This window comes from Saccostrea cucullata, unplaced genomic scaffold (genome assembly GCF_032062105.1).
Source record: "Saccostrea cucullata isolate Sc308-1 unplaced genomic scaffold, CSIRO_AGI_Scuc_v1 ctg5349, whole genome shotgun sequence".
In the NCBI taxonomy this organism is placed as follows: domain Eukaryota; kingdom Metazoa; phylum Mollusca; class Bivalvia; order Ostreida; family Ostreidae; genus Saccostrea; species Saccostrea cuccullata.
In genome coordinates, this window is record NW_026930506.1 from 1 (window position 1) to 20877 (window position 20877).

At 33.5% G+C, this 20877-nt stretch overlaps 2 protein-coding genes across 2 annotated transcripts; both read right to left on the minus strand.

Moving 5' to 3' along the window:
* Positions 1–2905: 2905 nt before the first annotated feature.
* On the minus strand, positions 2906–14084 carry LOC134228844 (receptor-type tyrosine-protein phosphatase F-like; the record flags this gene model as incomplete). Its single annotated transcript, XM_062710540.1, has 5 exons — positions 13897–14084; positions 11157–11501; positions 9904–10086; positions 3732–3842; positions 2906–3169 (listed from the first exon to the last, which is right to left on the minus strand). Coding segments are annotated over exons 1-5 (1003 nt in total), but the record flags the coding sequence as incomplete, so codon positions are not given.
* A 4245-nt stretch (positions 14085–18329) lies between these two features.
* LOC134228843 (tyrosine-protein phosphatase Lar-like) lies at positions 18330–20577 on the minus strand. The gene is made up of 3 exons (XM_062710539.1): positions 20364–20577; positions 19316–19656; positions 18330–18491 (listed from the first exon to the last, which is right to left on the minus strand). The coding sequence occupies exons 2-3, from the start codon at positions 19461–19463 to the stop codon at positions 18391–18393; spliced, it is 249 nt and encodes an 82-aa protein (XP_062566523.1). The 5' UTR covers positions 19464–19656; positions 20364–20577; the 3' UTR covers positions 18330–18390.
* Between the last annotated feature and the right edge of the window lie 300 nt (positions 20578–20877).

Consider the following 20877-nt stretch of genomic DNA (forward strand, 5'->3'; position numbering starts at 1 on the left):
TAGTATATGTGATAGAACGTTTTTGTCCCCCGCTTTCGTGAAAGCAAGGGGACATTAAATCTCATCCGTCTGTCTGTCTGTCAGTCTGTCCGTCCGTCACAAAAACTTTAACCTTGCCCATAACTTTTGATTTAGTGGAGCTATGACTTTCATATTTCATATGTGTATTCCTTGTGACAAGACCTTTCTTTGGGTACCACCAAATTTGACGTTTTGACCTTGAACTTGGAGTTTGACCCACGTTTACACAAAAATTCCAAACCTTTTCTTTGGCCATAACTTTTGAATTGTAGGTACTAGGACGTTCATATTTCATATATGTATTCTTTGTAGCAAGACCTTTTATTGGGTACCAACAACTTTGACCTTGACCTTGGAGATTTCAGTACTTATGAAAAAAATTAACCTTGACCATAAGTTTTGAATGGTAAGGGCTAGGGCTTTCATACTTCACATATATAATTCTTGTGAAAAGACCTTTCATTGAATACCATGAACTTGGACCTTGACCTTGGAGTTTGACCTTCTTTGCAAAAAGTTTGACCTTGGCCACAACTTTTGAACAGTAGATACCAGGACTTTCATATTTCACATATGTATTCTTTGTAGCAAGACCTTTCATTTGATGCCAACAACCTTGACCTTTTGACCTTGACCTTGGAGATTTTTTGTACTTATGAAAAAACTTTAATCTTGACAATAACATTTGAATGGTAAGGGCTAGAGCTTTCATACTTCACTTATGTAATTCTTTTGAGAAAACTATTCATTGGATACCAAGAACATTAACCCTTTGACCTTGAGTGATAATTTCTAAATAGATGACTCATGCTAGGGTGTTCATATTAGACACAAAATGTCATAAAAATTACATCTCCCTCAAAAAGACACCGAAAGCGGGGGACCTTTGAATTTGCTTGTTCCCCGTGTTTGTGACATCACAATGTGAAAATGACGTCATAATTACACACATAATCACACTTGTGACAAAAATGGTTAACTATATATAACGTATGGAACGCCAAATTAACATATATTCAAATATTTGAACCTATCTTCAAATAATTGCACCTATCTTTAAATAATTGTACATATCTTCAAATGAATAGAAGATAGGTACAATTGAATTAAAGATAGGTACAATTGAATTAAAGATAGGTACAATTGAATTGAAGATAGGTATAAATAATTATACCTATCTGTAAATGTTCATACCTAGGTACAACTGAATTATACCTATCTTTAATGGAATTACACCTATCTTCATTTCATTTAAAGATAGGTTCAATTGAATTATACCTATCTCTAATTCATTTGAAGATAGGTATAATTGATTTAAAGATAGGTTCAATTAAGACAAAGGATTTGAAGATAGGTACAATTCAATTATACCTAGGTTCAATTCGTTCTATTTTATTGGTAAATAATGAACGCTCCCTTGGAGAAAATATTGCGTATGGAGGGAAACGCACAGAACCTATACAGAGCGACGACAACAAGGATGAAAGGAGAAATAAAGGTTAATTCAAAATGAGCAAAAAGCATCATTTACTTATAAAAATACACATGTATATCATGTAGGTACATCTTGTAAATGCAGCCAGATGAAGATTCCGATAAACTTTCGCGCCAGCTGTGACGCATAGGAAATGACGTAAAATAAAGAGAGCAGTTGTTATTACCAATATCTTTTAAATTAAAAATAGGTTCAATTCAATTGTACCTATCTTTAAATCAAGTATACCCAATCTTCAATTCATTGCATTTGTACCTATCTTCAAATCAATTGTACCTATCTTCAAATGAATTATAGATAGGTATGATTGAATTGTACCCTATCTAAGATAGGTACAATTCAATTGAAGATAGGTACAATTATTTGAAGATAGGTACAGATATTTGAATATATGTTAATTTGGTGTTCCATACTAACGCGCGTTTCTGCACACGCACTGCGTTTATGCAGTTATGAGACTGTATCTTTCTAAAAATAATGATTCATTGCCTAAATAATTACGATATCAAATCCCAACATAGATATGATAAGGTGAAGACACCCATATTTTATTTATTTATTTATCCACATGGAATAAACGACGCTCAAAAGACAAGGGACTAGTTTTGATGGTCACCATGCTCATTCTGCAAAAGGATATCATTATCCACCCATAGGACTGTTGCTGCGATTTGCCCATTTATGACAAATGACTGTTTTGCGCATGGGCAGAACGGTTGCAGATGTGCATTAACATCGGAGAGGACTACTTTGAAAAAAATCACCACTGAAACCACATATCATGTATTTTTTGAAAGTTTTTCAATTAGTTCGCAAACTTTTTAACCTTTCCTGGTATTTGTTGTGACTAGCTCCCCTCGCCTTGAAATTGAGATCATCGAATATTTCGTCTATTTATACTGGGCACCATTTTGGTTTGGAAGATAATTTGGTCCAACGAACTTTCGAGAGCTACAGTTCTGCAGCTGTAATAAGGTGTACGTCCATATTTTGCCATGCCCCCCCCCCCCCCTCTTATATAAAAATGTAAAACGGGAGATACACAATAGCTTTTCTAGTATCTTGGTAATAAAGATGCTGTAAATGTTTTGTAGAGTTGGTAGAGTAATTGTGGACTAGAGATGGGTACCTCCAATATTTTAGAAATAATTTGGGATGTTTAAAGAAAAATGTTTGAATACTAACATAGCTTTTTAATTTTCTAATATATTACTTGATTAGCATAATGCATTATGCATCAACATAAAGTCTGAAATTGTCAGTTTTAAATGTATTCATCCAGGGAGCCTTTCTTTAATTTAGGCACAATGTACATGTGTGTGTTAATATTTAATCAATTGGACTACATCAATATCTTGCTGTATCTATGCTTAACAATACACAATGTACCTTTAACTATGACCTCCCCGACGTGTTCGATTTTTTCTAAGTTAGTCGACGCCACACACGTGTAGTTCTTGCTCTCCGTGACGTTTTTCAGTTGGAGGACATTCTTTCCTATGACAGACTTTCCCAGTTCCGTGGCACCATCCCGCCACATGACGTGTGGCATGGGGGACCCCACCGCCACACAGGTCAGATTGACGCTGCCATTGGGGTCCACCTCCACTCTCTTCTGGGGTAAGAAGGTAAAATGAAGGGGGGCTCGACGTACTGAAAAATAATTGTATATCATAAGTATGTATGGTAATGGTCACGTATTGCACGTAAAAATGCAATTAAAATGTATTTTATTTGTGTTCTTTTTCATAATTCAAGAGAGCAAAAACTACAAATTCAACAGACATTGCACTTGCGTTTATTTGCAACTTGTAGACAAAACTATCTTCAACAAATTCTAAGATAAATTTAAGATTTCAGATAAGAATTTGTAAGCATCAACTTAGTTAGTATATATGGTAATGGTCAAGGTATTGCACGTAAACTGTCCTTAAAATGTATTTTCTTCATGTTCTTGAAATAATTCAAGAGAGCAAAAACTAGACCTTTCAGAGACATTGCACTTGAGATAATCTGCAACTTGTAGACACAACAATTTTTAACAAATTCTGGGATTAATGTTTAATGTAAGATTTCAGATAAGAATTTGTTAACACCAAATTATATATACATGTATATAAACCAAAACCTACAAAAAAAATTTCATAATTGGATGAAAGTAAATAAAAAAAAAAATTCTCTTTTACCAATGAAGATAGTAGTACATTGTACATACCTTTGACGTATAACATCGCAGCATAAGAGTAGGTCACTCCATACTCATTGGTAGCTACACATTCATATTTTCCATAATCTGACTCTAGGGCCTTGGCTATACGTAAAGATCCTGAAAAGACAGACGTTCTATTGATGAAAAAGATTCCCAAATTTCATTTTTGTAAAAGCTATATAATGTTTTTTTTGTGAAAAGCTATCATGGTACAGTTTATCTAATTAAATTAATTCACTATAGAATAAAAAAAAATAGTATTATTGCACCAAGGGTCAGTGATAAGGATACATGTATTTTACATTTACATCAATTTTTTTAAATGTAAATAATTTTCAATTTTTTAATCCCCAATCTACGTAAAAAAGATTCATCCCACCTTCCTAAAAAAACAGTAAAACATATTTTCTACCCATAAAAACAATAAAGATGCAGGATCATTTCTGGTTCCTCTCTGTAAATTATTTAATTCACGTATTAAGTTACCCCGCATGAGTCAACGAACTAACGACCCAGAGAATAAAGGGTGTAAAAACAAAGTTTTGCGGTCAGAGTTTTTTCTATTCCGTCCTATTTCTACACCCCCCCCCCCAAAAAAAAAATCCCTGAGAGAGGCTACATGGTAGGTGGACGTACTGTCGAATCATTTTGAATTAAGTGGGTCAGTGTTCGTGGACAATTACAATTTCACTAGTTCGGTTATTTTGTGGGTAAATCATATACATACAAAAGATTTAATAGCCATTCTCTGTAACCACTTGAACTTCGTTGCCACGCATGGTCACCGATTTTGATGAAACTTCACCCATGCTTAGTACTTGACACCAGAAACAAAAATCAAACAAAATTTCGTTGCTATGTGTCTCGGTTGCTATGGCAACAGCCGGAAAAGTTTGAAAAATCGAGATTTTCAGCCACTTTAAATCTTGACTGTGGCTTAATAAAAACTAGAAAAAGCAAACAAACCATTCTAACAAAAACATGACACCTTAATGTAACTTATACTGTAAAGTAGCTGTTTAGAATATATCTCTAAGTAAGTGGTAACCAAGGGTAAATTTGGAATACATTTAAAATGCTGAAATATGCTGAAAAGCACTCCGTATTCACTAATGGTAGGTGTTACATGCTCAAACTCAATCAACGACTTAAGAAAAACAATGAAAATGTTTGACCTTAAGTATATAAGTATAAGCAATATTATTCTATAAATAACTTTTATGGTTGCCATGGTAACACAGTGTAACCATGCAAAACCAGTAACTAAGATTGGGTTGATGCTACTGTCTTGAGGAAAAACATGAAAATTCAAGACTGGCAAATATGAATCCTTAGGACCTTGCAACACCAAACCATAAGAAAAATTGGGTATAATTGCTACTTTGCAGTGTTACCATGGAAACAAAGTACCAGTGCTTAAAAGTGAATTATTTTTCGCTGCATTAAGAATTAAATTGCCATTTAATCAAGAAACAAATAAAAGGACTCAGCTTGAATAGTACTTATCTGTTAGAACTGAAGTTGAATATCATATATTGATAAAATTTGATGAATAAAACAACACTGTTGCTATGGTTACCAAGAAGGGAAAAATGTTCGATTTTGTGAACTTTATATCAATATTAAAGCCCGTGTGCCAACTTCTTGCATCCACTTATAGATTGGATGATGGTCAAAATAAAAAGTCAAGTTAGCTGTCAATAAATATGAATCATAAAAGTTTTGGGAATCTACATTTAAGGGTACGTATCCAAGGAAAGAAAATATTTTTCAGGTTTTTAAGCATATATCTTCTGCTTATTTCCATAGCAACGCTCTATTTAAAGAATCTAATCTGAATTTTTTCAAATGGGAAAGCTTGGAGCACACCAACATCTTATAAAATTGATCATTAGTTATCAGGAAATGTGCTTTTTTTTAAGATAGGATCCGATTTAAACATACAGAGTGTTGCTTTGAAGGTTCTCTGTGGTGTAAAAACCTTGGCAACCATTGCCAACCAAAATGAAATATCATATTTTGTTTTTGGTATATGTTTTAAGGCTCCTTTTTCTATTATTTGGTCACATTTAATCCTATGATTGCGATTTATTTTTACGTGTATGACTTTATAAAATTCAATGAATATCTTTTTACTTTTGAATACTTTGTTACCATAGTAACGTATGTAATAGTTGATTCACCAACCATGTTTATCATGCATTTGAGACATCTGACCTTCAACTTTTGGAAACAGTCATTGCCAATTGTTTGCTTTGCCGCAAATGTTAACTATGGGGCTCTAAACATGTTAAAAAATGCCATTTTCCGAACTTTAAGACCTGTTGCCATGGTAACAATAAAACATAGCAACCAATTTTTGCCTGATTTCAGTTTAGGGTATCAATGACTTTTATCATAGAGAGTTTGGAGAAATTCTGAGACTATGTGTGCCACAGCTCCTATATAAAATTTCAAATCATTACAGAGAATGGCTCTTAAGAATCTTTACCTTGCCCTAGGTACGAGGGTTGATTTAAAAGTAATGTCACAGTGTCCATATCTTTTATATTTGGCGTCATATTATCAAATACAATACGAGGGCTGTTTAATAAATAATGCCCTGAACTGTATGACATACAATACAGATATATGACATTAAACTTGACTTCCTCTCATTATTGAATCTTTACTGAATTTATAACAGTTTATGTGACCACTTATCATCACATATAGTTTCATTGTGAGAAGCTGGGAAACAAGGGCTATTCGAGACACTGCATTATAAATGACTGGTAAAGAATCAGTAAACTAAAGTGAAAATAAAGGCTACATTAAAGCTGCTGTAAAACTTGTAAAAATCCCAAAGAAATATTCACTGAAATATGTGTCATTTACAGCAACCGAAGACTGTTTTATAGACGAATGAGCAGGTGGATTTCAATGATAAAAAAATTATAACGGGCATCAAAGATGGGTACCCTCCTTGCCAACAAAAATTATAACAATTTATGTACTGTTTGCCAAATTTAGATATGATTGACATTATGACACATAGCAAATTTGATAGACATCATATCGGGAGTAATTTACACTGTTTTTAATAAACGTTTGACACTAAAAAAGCTTGGTACTCAAAGGTCACCCTATATTTTGAAAAAATGAGTGAAAACGACAGCGTGTACGAAAGTCTTAACAATTATTTAAAAATATTAAAGCCATATATGGCGTATGTACAATGAAAACTATTAGACTAAAATTATAAGAACTTATTATTTGTATCATTACTTTATATAAAGATAGAACTTTTCCGTAAATTACAAAATCTAAGTCAATTGCGTTATAAAGATATCACAATTTAATTTGGATTCTCGGAATTTTCTCCGACTCGGAAGAAAATACAAAATATTTAAATAACACATCACAGAGAAGATAAAATCGTATTTTTAGATGAAACGAGGTGTTCTCCGTGTTAAGAATTGTATGAAAAGCTTTAATTTAAATGTATCAACTATATTTCTTTACTAAATTTTGTATTTTTCAAAAATATATTTTTTTGATCAGTTACGCCATATATGGCTTTAATAATTGTAGTTATCAACGTTTGTTTTATATTCAAACAGATATTGGAACATGAATCTATTGCTCAAAATCATCAAAACAAAATTTACCATAAGATGTACTTGATAAGAACGGCGAAGGTCTGACAAGAGCAAAGGTTTGCAAGAGCACAAAGACAGATTTTTATTCAATTTTCTAAAATATTAGTGGTATTGTTGTTCAAATTCGTATTCAGGGAGGCAGTTTAATATCTGGAGGAGTCTAGAAAGCAATTTAAAAAAAAAAAAATTGAAAGGTTTATTAGAGGAAGGAATCAGGAATCCACTACGTTGAATTTCTTCATGACAGCGTCCAAACCCGCATGCCCTGAAGAGTAAAGGGGTTTTCGGGATAAACAGAAAGTTAATGGTTTTTCATATTAACAATATTTGCCAGATCTTTGACCTTTTGACTTGTTTCTATTTCCAAACTTGAAAAAAAAAAACTTTCAGAAGGAAAAAAAACAAGCCCAGGAAATCATTGGAGCTTCCATTTTCCAGTATACTAAGGGTCATACCCAAAAATGAATTCTAAAAACAATCAGAAATTGGATGAAAAATGTTACGGACATTTGCTTGAATTAAAAGAGATTAATAAGTAAAATCAAAAAGACTAAATCATTGAAAAGCGCCGTTTACTTCTTTCTGAGCACCGAGGACATTATTTATTGAACAGCCCTCGTATACCAAAAGATACACAAATATAAATCTAATTAACATTTAAATTTTAATTCAATAATGTTTATTTCATTTTATTTTATAAATGTTTAGGGATATCCGATCCTCAGCCAGGAAGGATAACTCCAAAAATTAATATCTAATTTAAAATGCATCAAAATAAAGCTTGAAAATGAAATTTTTTCATTTTATTCATCTTTATGAGATTCAAGGTTTGTGGAAGTCTTAGAAAACGTTTTATAAAAGTTGAAATTTGTACCCTATAAAAGGAAAAAAAATACAGTTTTAGAAAATTAAGATTTTCTTGAATCCAGCCTTAGATACCAATGCTTATTTGCATGATATGAAATGAGAAGTAATTTGCAGTGTCTGGCAATGATAGATAAAGCCTTTTACACTATGTATTATAGAATACATGACGGAAATGGAAGACAAAAAATACAAAATTAAGATAAGTATAAAAACCATGACAATTTCTCTGAATGCCTTGATACCTATCGTTTTTTAACCTAAAATATATTTGTTGATCAATTTGCAATTATAAAATGCATTGCTGATATTCCAATTCGCTTTTTCTGCAAAATATTGGAGATTTGACAATTTTCCCTAATAAAATGCTTTAATCTTTAACTTTAATTTAAGAAATACTGTGGATTTACATTTTGATTTACACAACTTTGTGGATTCAGAGATACTTTTATGGGTATGTTTGCTTACTTAACTGCTAGTTTTAAACCTGAGGATCGGACTACCTTAAAAATAAAGCATACTAGGGGGTGTCGCCGCGTCATAACGGAACGTCACGTTTTACAGTGTATTTTTTTTTTTTAGAATGAAAAAGACTAACACATGAAAAAGATTCTAAAAACCGCACCTAATCTCCCAATTTTTTTAACAATTCTTTCATTTTCTAGTCTTTTATTGAAAATTATAATTAAATGACGGCATTGGTATTTGTGATCATAAACATTGTTCTTTTACTCTGTTGAATTGAACAAAGGGATTGTCGAAATGGGAGAAAAACGGCTCGATGAGTTGTAATGCATTTGTTACTTCAAAATATGGGAATCATCATAAGCGACATTAACGTTAATTATTCAGACTTACTGTTACAGAATAAAGAATCTAAATAAGAGACATCTTATAGATGGTTTCAGCAAATCTGGGCGGGTGAATGGTCACTGAATGATCAGCAGAGGACAGAAAGACCGAAAGATAGGAGATCTGACAGAAACGTTCGATGGTTTGATGTCAAAAAAGACAGACGTATAGAGTGACATGCATAATGTGAATTCTTTCTAAGTTTGTCTTTGCTACTGTTCAAAATTTTTGACAGAGGGCTTAACTATGAAACGAGTGAGTGTATAATGGTACCAAGAACTCTTAAAAGAAAGTGGAATTGTTGGAAGTGTTTGCGAAACACAAATATTTTTTAATGAAACGAAGGGGAAACGCTTAAAAGTATGACGATGCGTATCCGTCATATGACGTTATATTTAGGTGCGGCGACTACCATAAACGCACATTGTTTAAAATCCGATATTATGGAAATTATAAATCATAATCCTTTAAATTTTTCAGGTCTGATTTGAAATAAATAAAGCATCCATCATGTAAATTTTTTTTGCTTTACGTCGATTTATAGCAATTTTATCAAAGTTGTGACATTACTTTTGGATCAACCCTCGTAATTGTTCTGAGAGATATTTATATTCGTGGCTAGGATTGACCCCAAAAATCCACAGTATGCCTTAAATCTTAATAGGAGTTAATTTCTTTCATTAAACATTGAAGCAAGTACCCTACAAATTTTGAACAGGTAACATTGTTGCAAATAAATTTAATTTGAAAAATCATTTATGATTAATATTTTGTACTTTGAATTGACATTACAATTTATCATTTTTCTGGCAACTAAGTACCTGTTTCAGTGAGTGTGAACCGTTTGTTGTCACCCAGATCTACAGGGACACCATTTTTGAACCACTCGATATCAAACTTGTGTCCATTAGCATCCGCTTGACACTGCATAATGGCAGGCTTCCCTTTCTCAGCAGATTTTAGCTTTGGATTTACAACAATTCTAGGATATCCCAGTGGAATTTCTGAAGAAAAAAACAAAAGCAAAGATGAATAATTAAAACTAGTAGTAGCTTTTTTTTCATCTTACTAGTATTTCTCCGCTTGCATGGATTGGTTGTGCATCAATCTTTATCTATCATCCTTAAAATGAGCTTTAAACGTCCGTTTATGGAAATTAAAGAGCAAAAAATTTCAGCAAAACCACAAATTTTTCCAGTCGATGCAATTGTCCAGAAATGTTAGCACAATCCGTAAGTCTTTCGAACGGCAAATTGCACTAAATTGGAAGGTAATGCATTCTTACAACCAGTGGGCATGTCTTTGGATCCAAAGAATTCATTAGCCAAGAATGTTTACAAATATGTTTTCCAAGTGCAAAAAATCACCGCTTCGGAGTTGAAACCCCATTTGATAATTAACCGAAACCCCACATGTGCCCCTTTACACGGTGATACTTACCATTTATGGATTCAAATGCCCCGATGCCCCTGTCCCATCTCCAATAAGTTACGCTTCGGCTCGTATTCAATGTACACATTTTTATTACTAGTATATAGAGCTGACAGTTCACTTAAGAAAAAAAGATATTTGAGAATTCCTGAGGATATGTACAACACTTCGTTCTATATTGTATGTGTTTCTTGAAGCGCTCCATATGATAAGAGTAATAAGTAGTAATGTAATCGGGATCAAAAACTTGGTTTGGTCCTATTTTTTCATTTTATACAAGTACGAGTCCCTACATCAAGAGATGAACTTGAGAGCTATCCCCAAAAGGAAAAAATAAAATCCCTACGGGCCTCAATTAAGGCTCACATAGGGCACTTTTGTGTGCTGTTCTTCGAGAAAATAAATGTTAGACCCAATAACGTGAATCGATCTTTAATTGAATTGATCAAACTTGAATCCCCATTTCAATATCAATATGACCTTGCTGTTTAAAAATGGAAATTTTTTATGATTCTGTCCCCTGTTTTTGCATGCACCATGCAAAATTTTATTCCATTCCAGCCCGCTATCACATCAAAGTCAATGTGAAGTTTTTCCATTACACTCATCATCTTTTAACAACAAGACCTATTTGTCCTTTTACCATTTTCATCCCTGTCAATGCGGTAAACCTTTAGACGCCCCGTACTCCTGGCTGGATCCCCCACTCCATTCTCAGCCACACAGGTAAAGGTTTTACCATTGTCTGTATTCCGCACAGTGTCAATTCTCAAGACACTACCATACGGCATGTCAAATACGTTGAATCTCCTCCTCATGTTCAACTTTTTCCCATCTTTTTCCCAATAAAAATTAGGTTGTGGATTTCCATAAGCTTTACAGACAAAACTGACCACAAGTCCCTCAGCCACGGTCAGGTCCCGAACCTCCTGGGTCATTACTGGCACAGTTTTTGTCAATGCTATAAAGTCATACGAAGTCTCCCTATCTGAAAAATAGAAATAGCTAGCATAAAAGGAGAAAATAAGCAGAAAACAATATACGTATGTTCATCCATTTCCCCGATGAAATGTGGGCTGTGGATTTCCAGGAACCGTACAAACAACACTGACAACTAGTTTTTCAACCACGAATTTAACAGGTTCAAACTCCCACAAGTCAGTGCAGTATACAAATACAAACAGATGTAAATGCATTGAAATACCGTATAAACAAGGTGAACGTAAGATAACCAGCACCTGTCGCCATTCTAACCAGATACCCGTGACAACTAGAAGTACTGTGAGCACTGACTTCACTAAGATACTCCCGCCTCCCATATGATAATAATTAATAAAAATGATGAAAAAGGTGAAGATGGCGAACAGGATCGATCTATTAAAAAAACACAAACAATACAACTCTATGAGCAGTGTATAAAACACGAACCTCTGGAAATTTCAGAGGTGGGATCAGGTGCCTAGGAGGATAAAATATTTCCATTTCTATTTGTTTTTCTCTGTGATAACTTTTTAAATGTTACTTTGGTTAATTTCTTGATAATTATACTGGTACGTAAATTTAGCTAAGTGAAAGATCAGTGTCTAAAGTCAGTGGGCGGGTACTTTGAAATTCACTTTGGAAACCTCGTGTAATTTAAATCTATTACATAACATTTTTAGTAAAGTATTGTAAGATTTTAGTAGCCTGTAAGTAAATTCTTCAAAATTTGTAACAATATCACGTGTTAATATTGATTCAAAAAAGGTGTATTTTTGTGACAAGTCCTTTCTTTGGGTACCAACATGTCTGACCTTTTGACCTTGACCAACATATCTGACCCTGATTTTGATCCAAAGATCGAAAGACAGACAGCCAGATAAACAGATATATCAATTTCAGTATACCCGGGTCAACATTTCGTTTGCGGGAGGGGGTTAGAGCTACATTAGGGTGTATGTGGATGCCTTAAGAGGACAGATGTCATAGTATTCATATATTGGGTGTGTTTTTAGTGTTTCAATAAGAGTATAGTGCCAACCAATTTATTGAAATGTTATCTGATTTTCCACTGTACAGTATTTTGTAGCTGCTGCCTGTATCTGAAACTCAAGCAGTTTGGTATGAATTTGTGAAGAACAGTCCATATTACTTGTAAAAAGGAATTTTTGTGTCACGGGAAGGGGGGGGGGTTAAAATATTTTCCGTTTTCCGTTGATTTCTATTGTGAACAAGTTTTACCAAAATTTTATAATTATCTCTTTTTGTTTTCCCAAATAAGTAATGTTTATGAAAATCCATATAGTTATCTATAAAAAATAACTTAAATTCATCGAATTTGTTGATTTTTAATAATTTACTTCGAGGTAGGCGGGAGAACAAAACTATCGTTTGCAGTTCTTAGTTATTTAACGGTTAAATGCTTTTCATTCGATTTCACGAAAGAAATATTTCTCAAGGAGAAAGCGATATCTGTTCAATCTACTAGATATCTCTATAAGTATAAGAGATATCTCTCTAAGTTGAAGAGATGTCTCTTAATTTCTCGTAGAAATATCTCTTTAAGTTGGAAGATATCTTTATTTTTAAAGAGATGTCTCTCTAAAATGAGAATATCTCTGTAATTTTAAGATAAATTTTGTTTTCCGAATAATATTAAGCAAAAGGGCTTGCCATACTTCCTCAGCTCCTGACCATCACTTGGCGAAATTTACATACTGGTAAAATTATTAAGAAATTTTAAAGAGTCATTCCAGAGAAAACAAATGGAAATGGAAATATTTTATCTACATAGGCACCTGATCCCATCTATGAAATTTCCAGAGGTCTGTGTTTTATATCCTGATCACAGATTTCTATTATTTGTAGTTTTTTTAAGGTCGACCGTAAACTATACTTAACTTCGAAAACAATCATTTGCAATTGCAAAACATAGATTATCTGATAAATACAGCTTCACGATTTGTAACCTATAGTTTACAAACCGTTAACTATAGTTAACGATCTGATAAATATAGTTTCACGATTTGTGAAACTATGATTAACAACTCTTAACTATAGTTTACGATTGTAAATTATAGTTTACAAACGTGAATCTATGTTTATCAACAAAATCTATTGTTAACGCTTTATTCAGACAGATAAACTTAGATTAGCATTCGTAAACCATAGTTAACGACCGTTAGATATAGTTTTACAGATGAAAACTATACTAAACGAATCGTTAACTATTGTAAACTATAGTTTACAGTCGATAAACATAGTTTATCAATTGTGAAACTAGGTTTATCTCATTTTTGTGAATTTGGCGTGTCATATCGATCGGTATTCGCTATCTTCACCTTTTTCATAGAAATCATCAAAGATAGATATTTTGTATAGACACCTCTAATTTTGAGACCAACCTGCAGGTTTATCCAATACACGCTGACCAATAACTCCACTCAGAAATACCAGTATAATAACACAATACGCTAAGCAAAACTTCCTAGAAACTAATTCCATATTGTTTCACAAGTTTTCATCAAATATCAGAAATCCCAATCCTTCCCAGAATAAGAGGACAATGATCTCAAAAGCTTGCCGCTACAACCTAAATAAGTTCACTGATATTATAATATCATTAATAGGATAATTGATTTAACTTACTATCGTTTCTCATTTCTATTTCAAATGCAATTCCTGGGGATTTTTTTGTTTTGTATATACATGTATTATATTTTGTATAAAATGATTCACGATTTTAGAAAACGTTACGAGAAGAGGAGAGGCAATTTTATCACCGAGGAGGTTTGGATCCGGGGTAATCTGGGTATGCGGTATATTATCGCATCATCAGGCGCACCATCAGGGTTTGGGTCCATAGTGCGATGATACGCTAATTCAGTATAACGATGCTGCGATCGTCATCGCATTGTCGTGATATTGCTTCATCGTGCCATCGATCCATCGGTCGATGCTCGATAGTGCGATAGTGAACTCCATGGCCCAACCCAGATTCCATATTTTTCTATCTACTGTATTAAGGTCATACGCAATGTAGTTTGAACTTTATTGGTTTCTTCCTTAGAGTTGAAGAGTTCCACCAAACGAAGGACCTTTGTGCAATACTTTAAATGTCTACATATAGATAAGTACACCTCTTCTAACAATAATTTTGATAGAAGAAATCTTGAATTTGTGTTTCGTAATTTTTGTAAATTTTTCTTTGAATAATGCAAAAATTTTCATAATTTGATATCTTCCGAAAAACCCTGGTAATACATGCTGATTTTTTGTCTATGAACATCTGATGGCACAATAATCTAAAATTAGGAATATCTTGAAAAACTATCAGTAGGTAAGGTACCTTGCGTATGTCCTTCAATTTGATTTTTTTAAAAACTAAAATTCAGAAACATGCTTTTTCGCTTTTTGAATAGAATTTGTTTATCTAATTATACTCATAAATCTTATTATATAACTACAGATGAACATTTAAAGTTGACCTTTTCTGCAACCCTCAAATTACATGCAGGTCTCATTATTTTTGGAATAATTACCCTATACAAGAACCCATAACCTTAAATCAGCATAATAGTTTTACATTGAAAATGAAATGAAAATGTCAAATAAATATTCTGTTTGGTGGAAATCTGATGAAGAAAATTCAACAAGTCATGGAAACACTGTACCTTCCTTCTGAAGAAAGAGTGGTTGAACATTCAATGGACTGTGCGATAGTAAAATGTCCATTGCACGCCCATCTGTTTGTAAAAAAATCTACTCCTTCTCCTGTTTTATCCCATTTGATTGATTGATTGTATGATATTTAATGTCCCACTCTAGAATCTTTCACTCATATGGAGACATCGCCGTATACCGGTGAAGGACTTCAAATTTAGACCTATACCCAGCACTCAGGGCTATTGAGCAGTGAAGGTTCTTTTTCGCGCCAACGCCTACCGCGACACGGGACCGGGGTATTCAATGTATAACGACCATATTTTGTACCTAATAAATGAATGGTCCGATATTTTTAATCATGGTAGCATTTTGAAGATGGTATCAAATAAAAGTACTCCACCAAAGGAATGTACAAAATTTTAATTATTGTCCGTTTATCTAATTTCACCTTGAATTTTACATTGAAGTCTATGGGCAGCACTATACAGTAATTGACTGGGTATGAGGGCAACATATGATTTGTTGAACCTGAAGATGAAAATGTTGCCCGAGGCCACAGGCTGTTTTGTTATACCCTTCAGTGCTCACATAAGATTTAATCAATACACACTATACTATATGAATTACTTTATATGAAAAAAAAATTATGGCTTAATCAGTAAATATTGTACAATTATTGCTGTTTTTGAGGTCAATACGGTGATTTAGATATCTGAGGAGTACAATATTCACTGAACCCGAAGGGCGAAGTGAATATTGTACTTTGAAGGTGGCAAAATCATCGTATTGACCTCAATAGATAGCAATAACTGTTTTATTATATGATTAAATGACAGCAAAGACTTACAAGGCTGGTTTTTTTAATTGAAACTTTTTTAAACGAGAAATTTCAACAAGAACACATTGTTACAAGAAAAATGGAACAGCAATATTTCCTTATATTGACCTGCAATAATTCCTTGTATTGACCTGGAATGTCACGTGATTCATTATTTTAACCTGCAAGAATTCCTTGTATTGACCTGGAAGGTCAAGTGCAGGTCAATATAACGTAATATTTTTCTAACATTGTTGGATTTCAACCAATCAATGAGAGGGAAATTATTCAATCATATAATAAAACACAATAGCTGAGAAAGAACTAAATTGATTATATTTTTATTATAAATCACAAAAATTATTTATCACAAAACTATTGGGCGCCGTTTTGGTATTTACTGCAAAAAGTGATATCACCTATTCGAACCCCGGCCTCCCGATCATGAAGCGAACGCACTAACCTGTCCCATTTGAATATAACCTGGTACAATAGTATATTAAACTAAGATGCATAATGAGTTTGATTTCGATAATCGCGGCGTTGTAATGATTACTAATATTACATTTTCTGTGAAGTACTTTTAAAATGCTATTCCTCGTGTGACATTTGGAAAATTTCAATATAAATTGTAAAAGAAGTAGACTACACATACACTAAGATGCATTATACGTACGTATTCGATGTGGTGTGGCGGTTTGATTTAAGTGAAAGGGGTTGTCATGGTCACTGAAAATAGACATTTCTATGATTCATTTCAAAACGTTTCTCTTCCAGCAGTTTAGTCATATTTCAAAATAAATGGTATTCTTATATCAGAAACATATTTGCCAATAGGCTGTCTCGTTCTGGAAAATTGTTGTATGTAGAGCAAGCTCTTTTGAATCGAATCGAACTTCCTATACAGGTGATAAGAGTTTGCTACAAAAGTAAGGGAAATTGACAATTTTCACCTTCCTCTCAAGAGCCACTGGGCCAATTTCAACCAAAATTGCCGAAGTATCCTTGGGTAAAGAGGATTCAAGTTTGTTCAAATGATGGGTCACGCCCTCTACCAAGGAGAGATGCTTATGAATTAGTGATAAATTAAAGGTATCTTTTCAAAGTATTCCTCTCAAAAAGCATTGGGAAAGGAAAAATGAAACTCATTTGGAAGCATCCTCGTGTAGTGAAAATTCAAGGTTGTTCAAATCATGAGCCCCTGGGTAGGGCGGGGCCACAATGGGGTATCAAAGTTTAACACAGGAATACATGGGGGAAAATCTTTTAAAATCATCTCAAGAATCACTGGACGGGAAAGATGAAACTCGTATAGAAGCATCCTCTGGTAATGAAAATTCAAGTTTGTTCAAATCATGACCCTAGGGGGTATGTTGGGGCCACAGTGGGTAATCAAATTCTTTACAAAGCCATGATTCATCATCAATATATAAGAATAAAAAAAGGTAATGTAGATTTAAATTTGTTCAAGATATGACCAATCAGGAAAACAGAGGAGCAATTCAAGTGGATCATAACAAAGAAATAATGGTTGTGTCAATAAAAATTTTCATCTTTTAAACAGCAAAGTCAATAAGTGTCATATAAATTCAAAGGCATTTTCAGGAAGTATAATCAAATTTGGTTTTCACTAAGATACATTTATTATATCTTTGGATATTAACAATTATGATTACATGGTTACTGTCAGTCACGTAGGATCGTTTTTGAAAGCCAGAGAAATTTTTTTTTACTTTTCATGAAGAAGTTGACAAGCTAATTAAAAAAAAAGAAAAAAAGAAAAGTTTTCGAAAGTCGAAAATCCTATTTCTGGGTGGTAGGATGGGGTGGAAAGGGGGGTAGAGGCCAACTGTTTTTCAATACAAGTTCTTTCAGTACCAATTTTTATACTACTTTTTTCTTATACCACATAATGTTGGGGGGGAGGGGGGGGGGGCAACCAGCCTATCCATGAACATTTCCTATAGTATAAGTGTAAGGTTGGGTAAAAAAATAAAAAGCCTCCTACAGTTTTTGGTCTGATTTTAATATAACTTAGCACACAAGTAGACTACATTAAAATACATAATTCTATTTATTGCTGCCTGTTGTAAAGTTTCAAATCCAAGTGCTACTTTGCCTTTGTTATACATACAGAGTACAGACCAGTAGAGCTACAGCCTCATCAGATACTTCTGGTACATTGAAGCAAGTATACCCTACAATTTTTCGAAAGATGACATTGTTGCAAATGAATTTGAAAAATTATTCCTGATTAAAATTTGGTACCAATATATAATGGTATTAATGCTACAGAGTATAATGCACCGTATCATTTTTCTGGCAACTAAGTACCTGTTTCAGCGATTGTGAGCCTTTTGTTGTCACCCACGTCTAAATGGATGCAATTTTTGAACCACTTGATGTCAAACTTGTGTCAATCAGCATCCGCTTGACACTCCATGATGGCTGGTTTTTCTTTCTCCACAGATTTTAAATCAGGATTTACAACAATTTTAGGATATCCCAGTGGAATTTCTGAAGAAAAAAAAACAATAAAGGTGAATATAATTAAAACTGGTAGTAGCTTTTTTAACCTACTGGTATTTCGCCGCTAAATGAGGAAACCTATTTCTGGTGATTGCATTTCAATTAATTTAAAGTACATGTATATGCAAATTAACACTTTCAAATGAGGAAGCTCCTCAATCTGTGGCATTTGAGCACTAGACACTGATCATTATAAAATGGTTCATAATGCTATAGTTTTTTAACGTTGATAATGTTACTTTAAAAATGTCCTGATCACTCTAAAAAGCAACTACATTTACTATATACTTACCATCAATATATTCAAATGTCTCGATGACCCTGTTCCTCCTTCCACCCTCCAATACCTTACGCTTAGACTTGCATTCAATATTTACATTTTTATTACTTGTATAGGCGGACGGTTCACTTTAGAAATGAAGAGTTTTTGATAATTCATGAGGTTATGTACAACACTTCTCTATATCCCCAAACGAACCAAAAGGAATATATAAAATCCTTACGGGCAACAAGGCTCACATGGGGGGGGGGGGCTCTTTCGACTGCTCTTTTTCGAAAAATTAAGTGTTAGACCCAATATTAACTGAATCGATCTTTAATCTACTTGATCAAACTTGAATCCACATAAAAGAAATGTTTCAATATCAATATGACCTTGCTGTTTAAAAATGAAAATTTTCATGATTCTTCCCCCTTTTTATTGTATGCATCATGCAAAATTTTCTTCCCGCCCGCTCTCACATCAAAGTAATTGTGAAGTTTGTCCATAACACTCTTTATCTCTTAACACCAAGACCTAATTGTCTTTTTACCAATTCCTTCTCTGTCAATGCGGTAAACCTTTAGACTCCCCGTACTTCTGGCTGGATCCCCCACTCCATTCTCCGCCACACAGGTAAAGGTACTATCACTGTCCTTATTCCGAACCATCTCAATCCTCAAAACGTCACCAAACGGCATGTCAAATATTTTGATTCTTCTCCCCCTGTTCACCCTTTTCCCGTCTCTTTCCCAGTAAAACCTACGTTGTGGATTTCCAGAGGCTTTACAGACAAAACTGACCACAAGTTCCTCAGCTACGGCCAGATTCCGAACCTCCTGAGTAATTACTGGCGCAGTTTTTATCAAGGCTTAAAAGTCATATGAATTCTCCCTATATCAAAAATAGAAATAGCATAAAAGGAGAAAATCAGCAGAAAACAATATATGTATGTTCATACCCCCTTTTACCCAATGATACGTAGGCTGTGGGTTTCCAGGAAATACTTTTATTGAAACACAAGGGTCAGAAATGTTGATACCCAAAGAAATGACTTGACACAAAAATACACCTTTTAGAATTAATTTAACACATGTGATATTGTTGCAAATTTTGAAGATTTTACTTAAAAGCTAATTTATCTTACAATAGACTACTTGACTCAGGTTAAATTTTAAGTGTTTAGTAGTATACATGTATTTATTTAGTTTAAACAATTTTACTTTGTCTAATAGTCTTAAATTACCCAAGGTCTCCAAAGTCCAATTTCAAAATCATCGCCCATTGACGTTAGACACTGACCTTTCACTTGACGAAATTTACATACTGGTATAATTATCAAGAAATCAACTCAAGTAAATCTTACAGAGTTATAACAGAGAAAAACAAATAGAAAAAGAAATATTTTACCCACATAGGCACCTTATCCCACCTCTGAAATTTCCAGAGGTTCGTGTTATTATGCCCTGCTCACAGATCTTTAGTGTTTGCAGGATTTTTGAGTTCGGTCATGTTCGCTATCTTCACCTTTTTCTTATAAATTTGGGATGACGAAATTTAAAAAAAAATGGGTATTGTATAGACACCTCTAATTTTGAGACCAACCTGCAGGTCCATCCGGTACACGCTGACCAATAACTCCACTCAGAAATACCAATGTAATAACACAATATGTTATACAGAACTTCCTAGAAACTAATTCCATATTCCATATTGTTTGACAAGTTTTCATCAAATATCAGAAATCCCAATCCCTCCCAGAATAAGATAATAATGATCTCAAAAGTTTGCCGCTACAACCTAAATAAGTTCACTCAAATTATGTAATAGGGTAATTGATGGACTTTGTTCTTGTTTCTCCCTTTTAGTTCAAATGCAAGTCCAATGTTCAAGAGTTTTGTTTTGAGGCATACATTCTGATTTCTTGGTACTTACATGTAATACGACCTTTATTATATAATAATGATTTTTTTTACACAAATTACCTTTCCTTGGTTCGAAAAGATTTCACATAATGATAACATGTATATACTATAATCCTTTTGTCACTTAGTATTGGTGAAGAAAATATTTGCTGGTAATAATCTTACTGCATTTGTTGTTATGCTCTTTTCT

What these genes read in the sequence shown, in the direction of transcription:
- LOC134228843 (XM_062710539.1), bottom strand. Translation starts at nt 19,463, where the DNA reads ATGCCGTTTGGTGACGTTTTGAGGATTGAGATGGTTCGGAATAAGGAC. An exon ending in CATTGACAGAGAAGGAATTG is followed by an intron (nt 18,492 to 19,315) that starts GTAAAAAGACAA and finishes TTTTTTCTTCAG; the next exon opens with AAATTCCACTGGGATATCCT.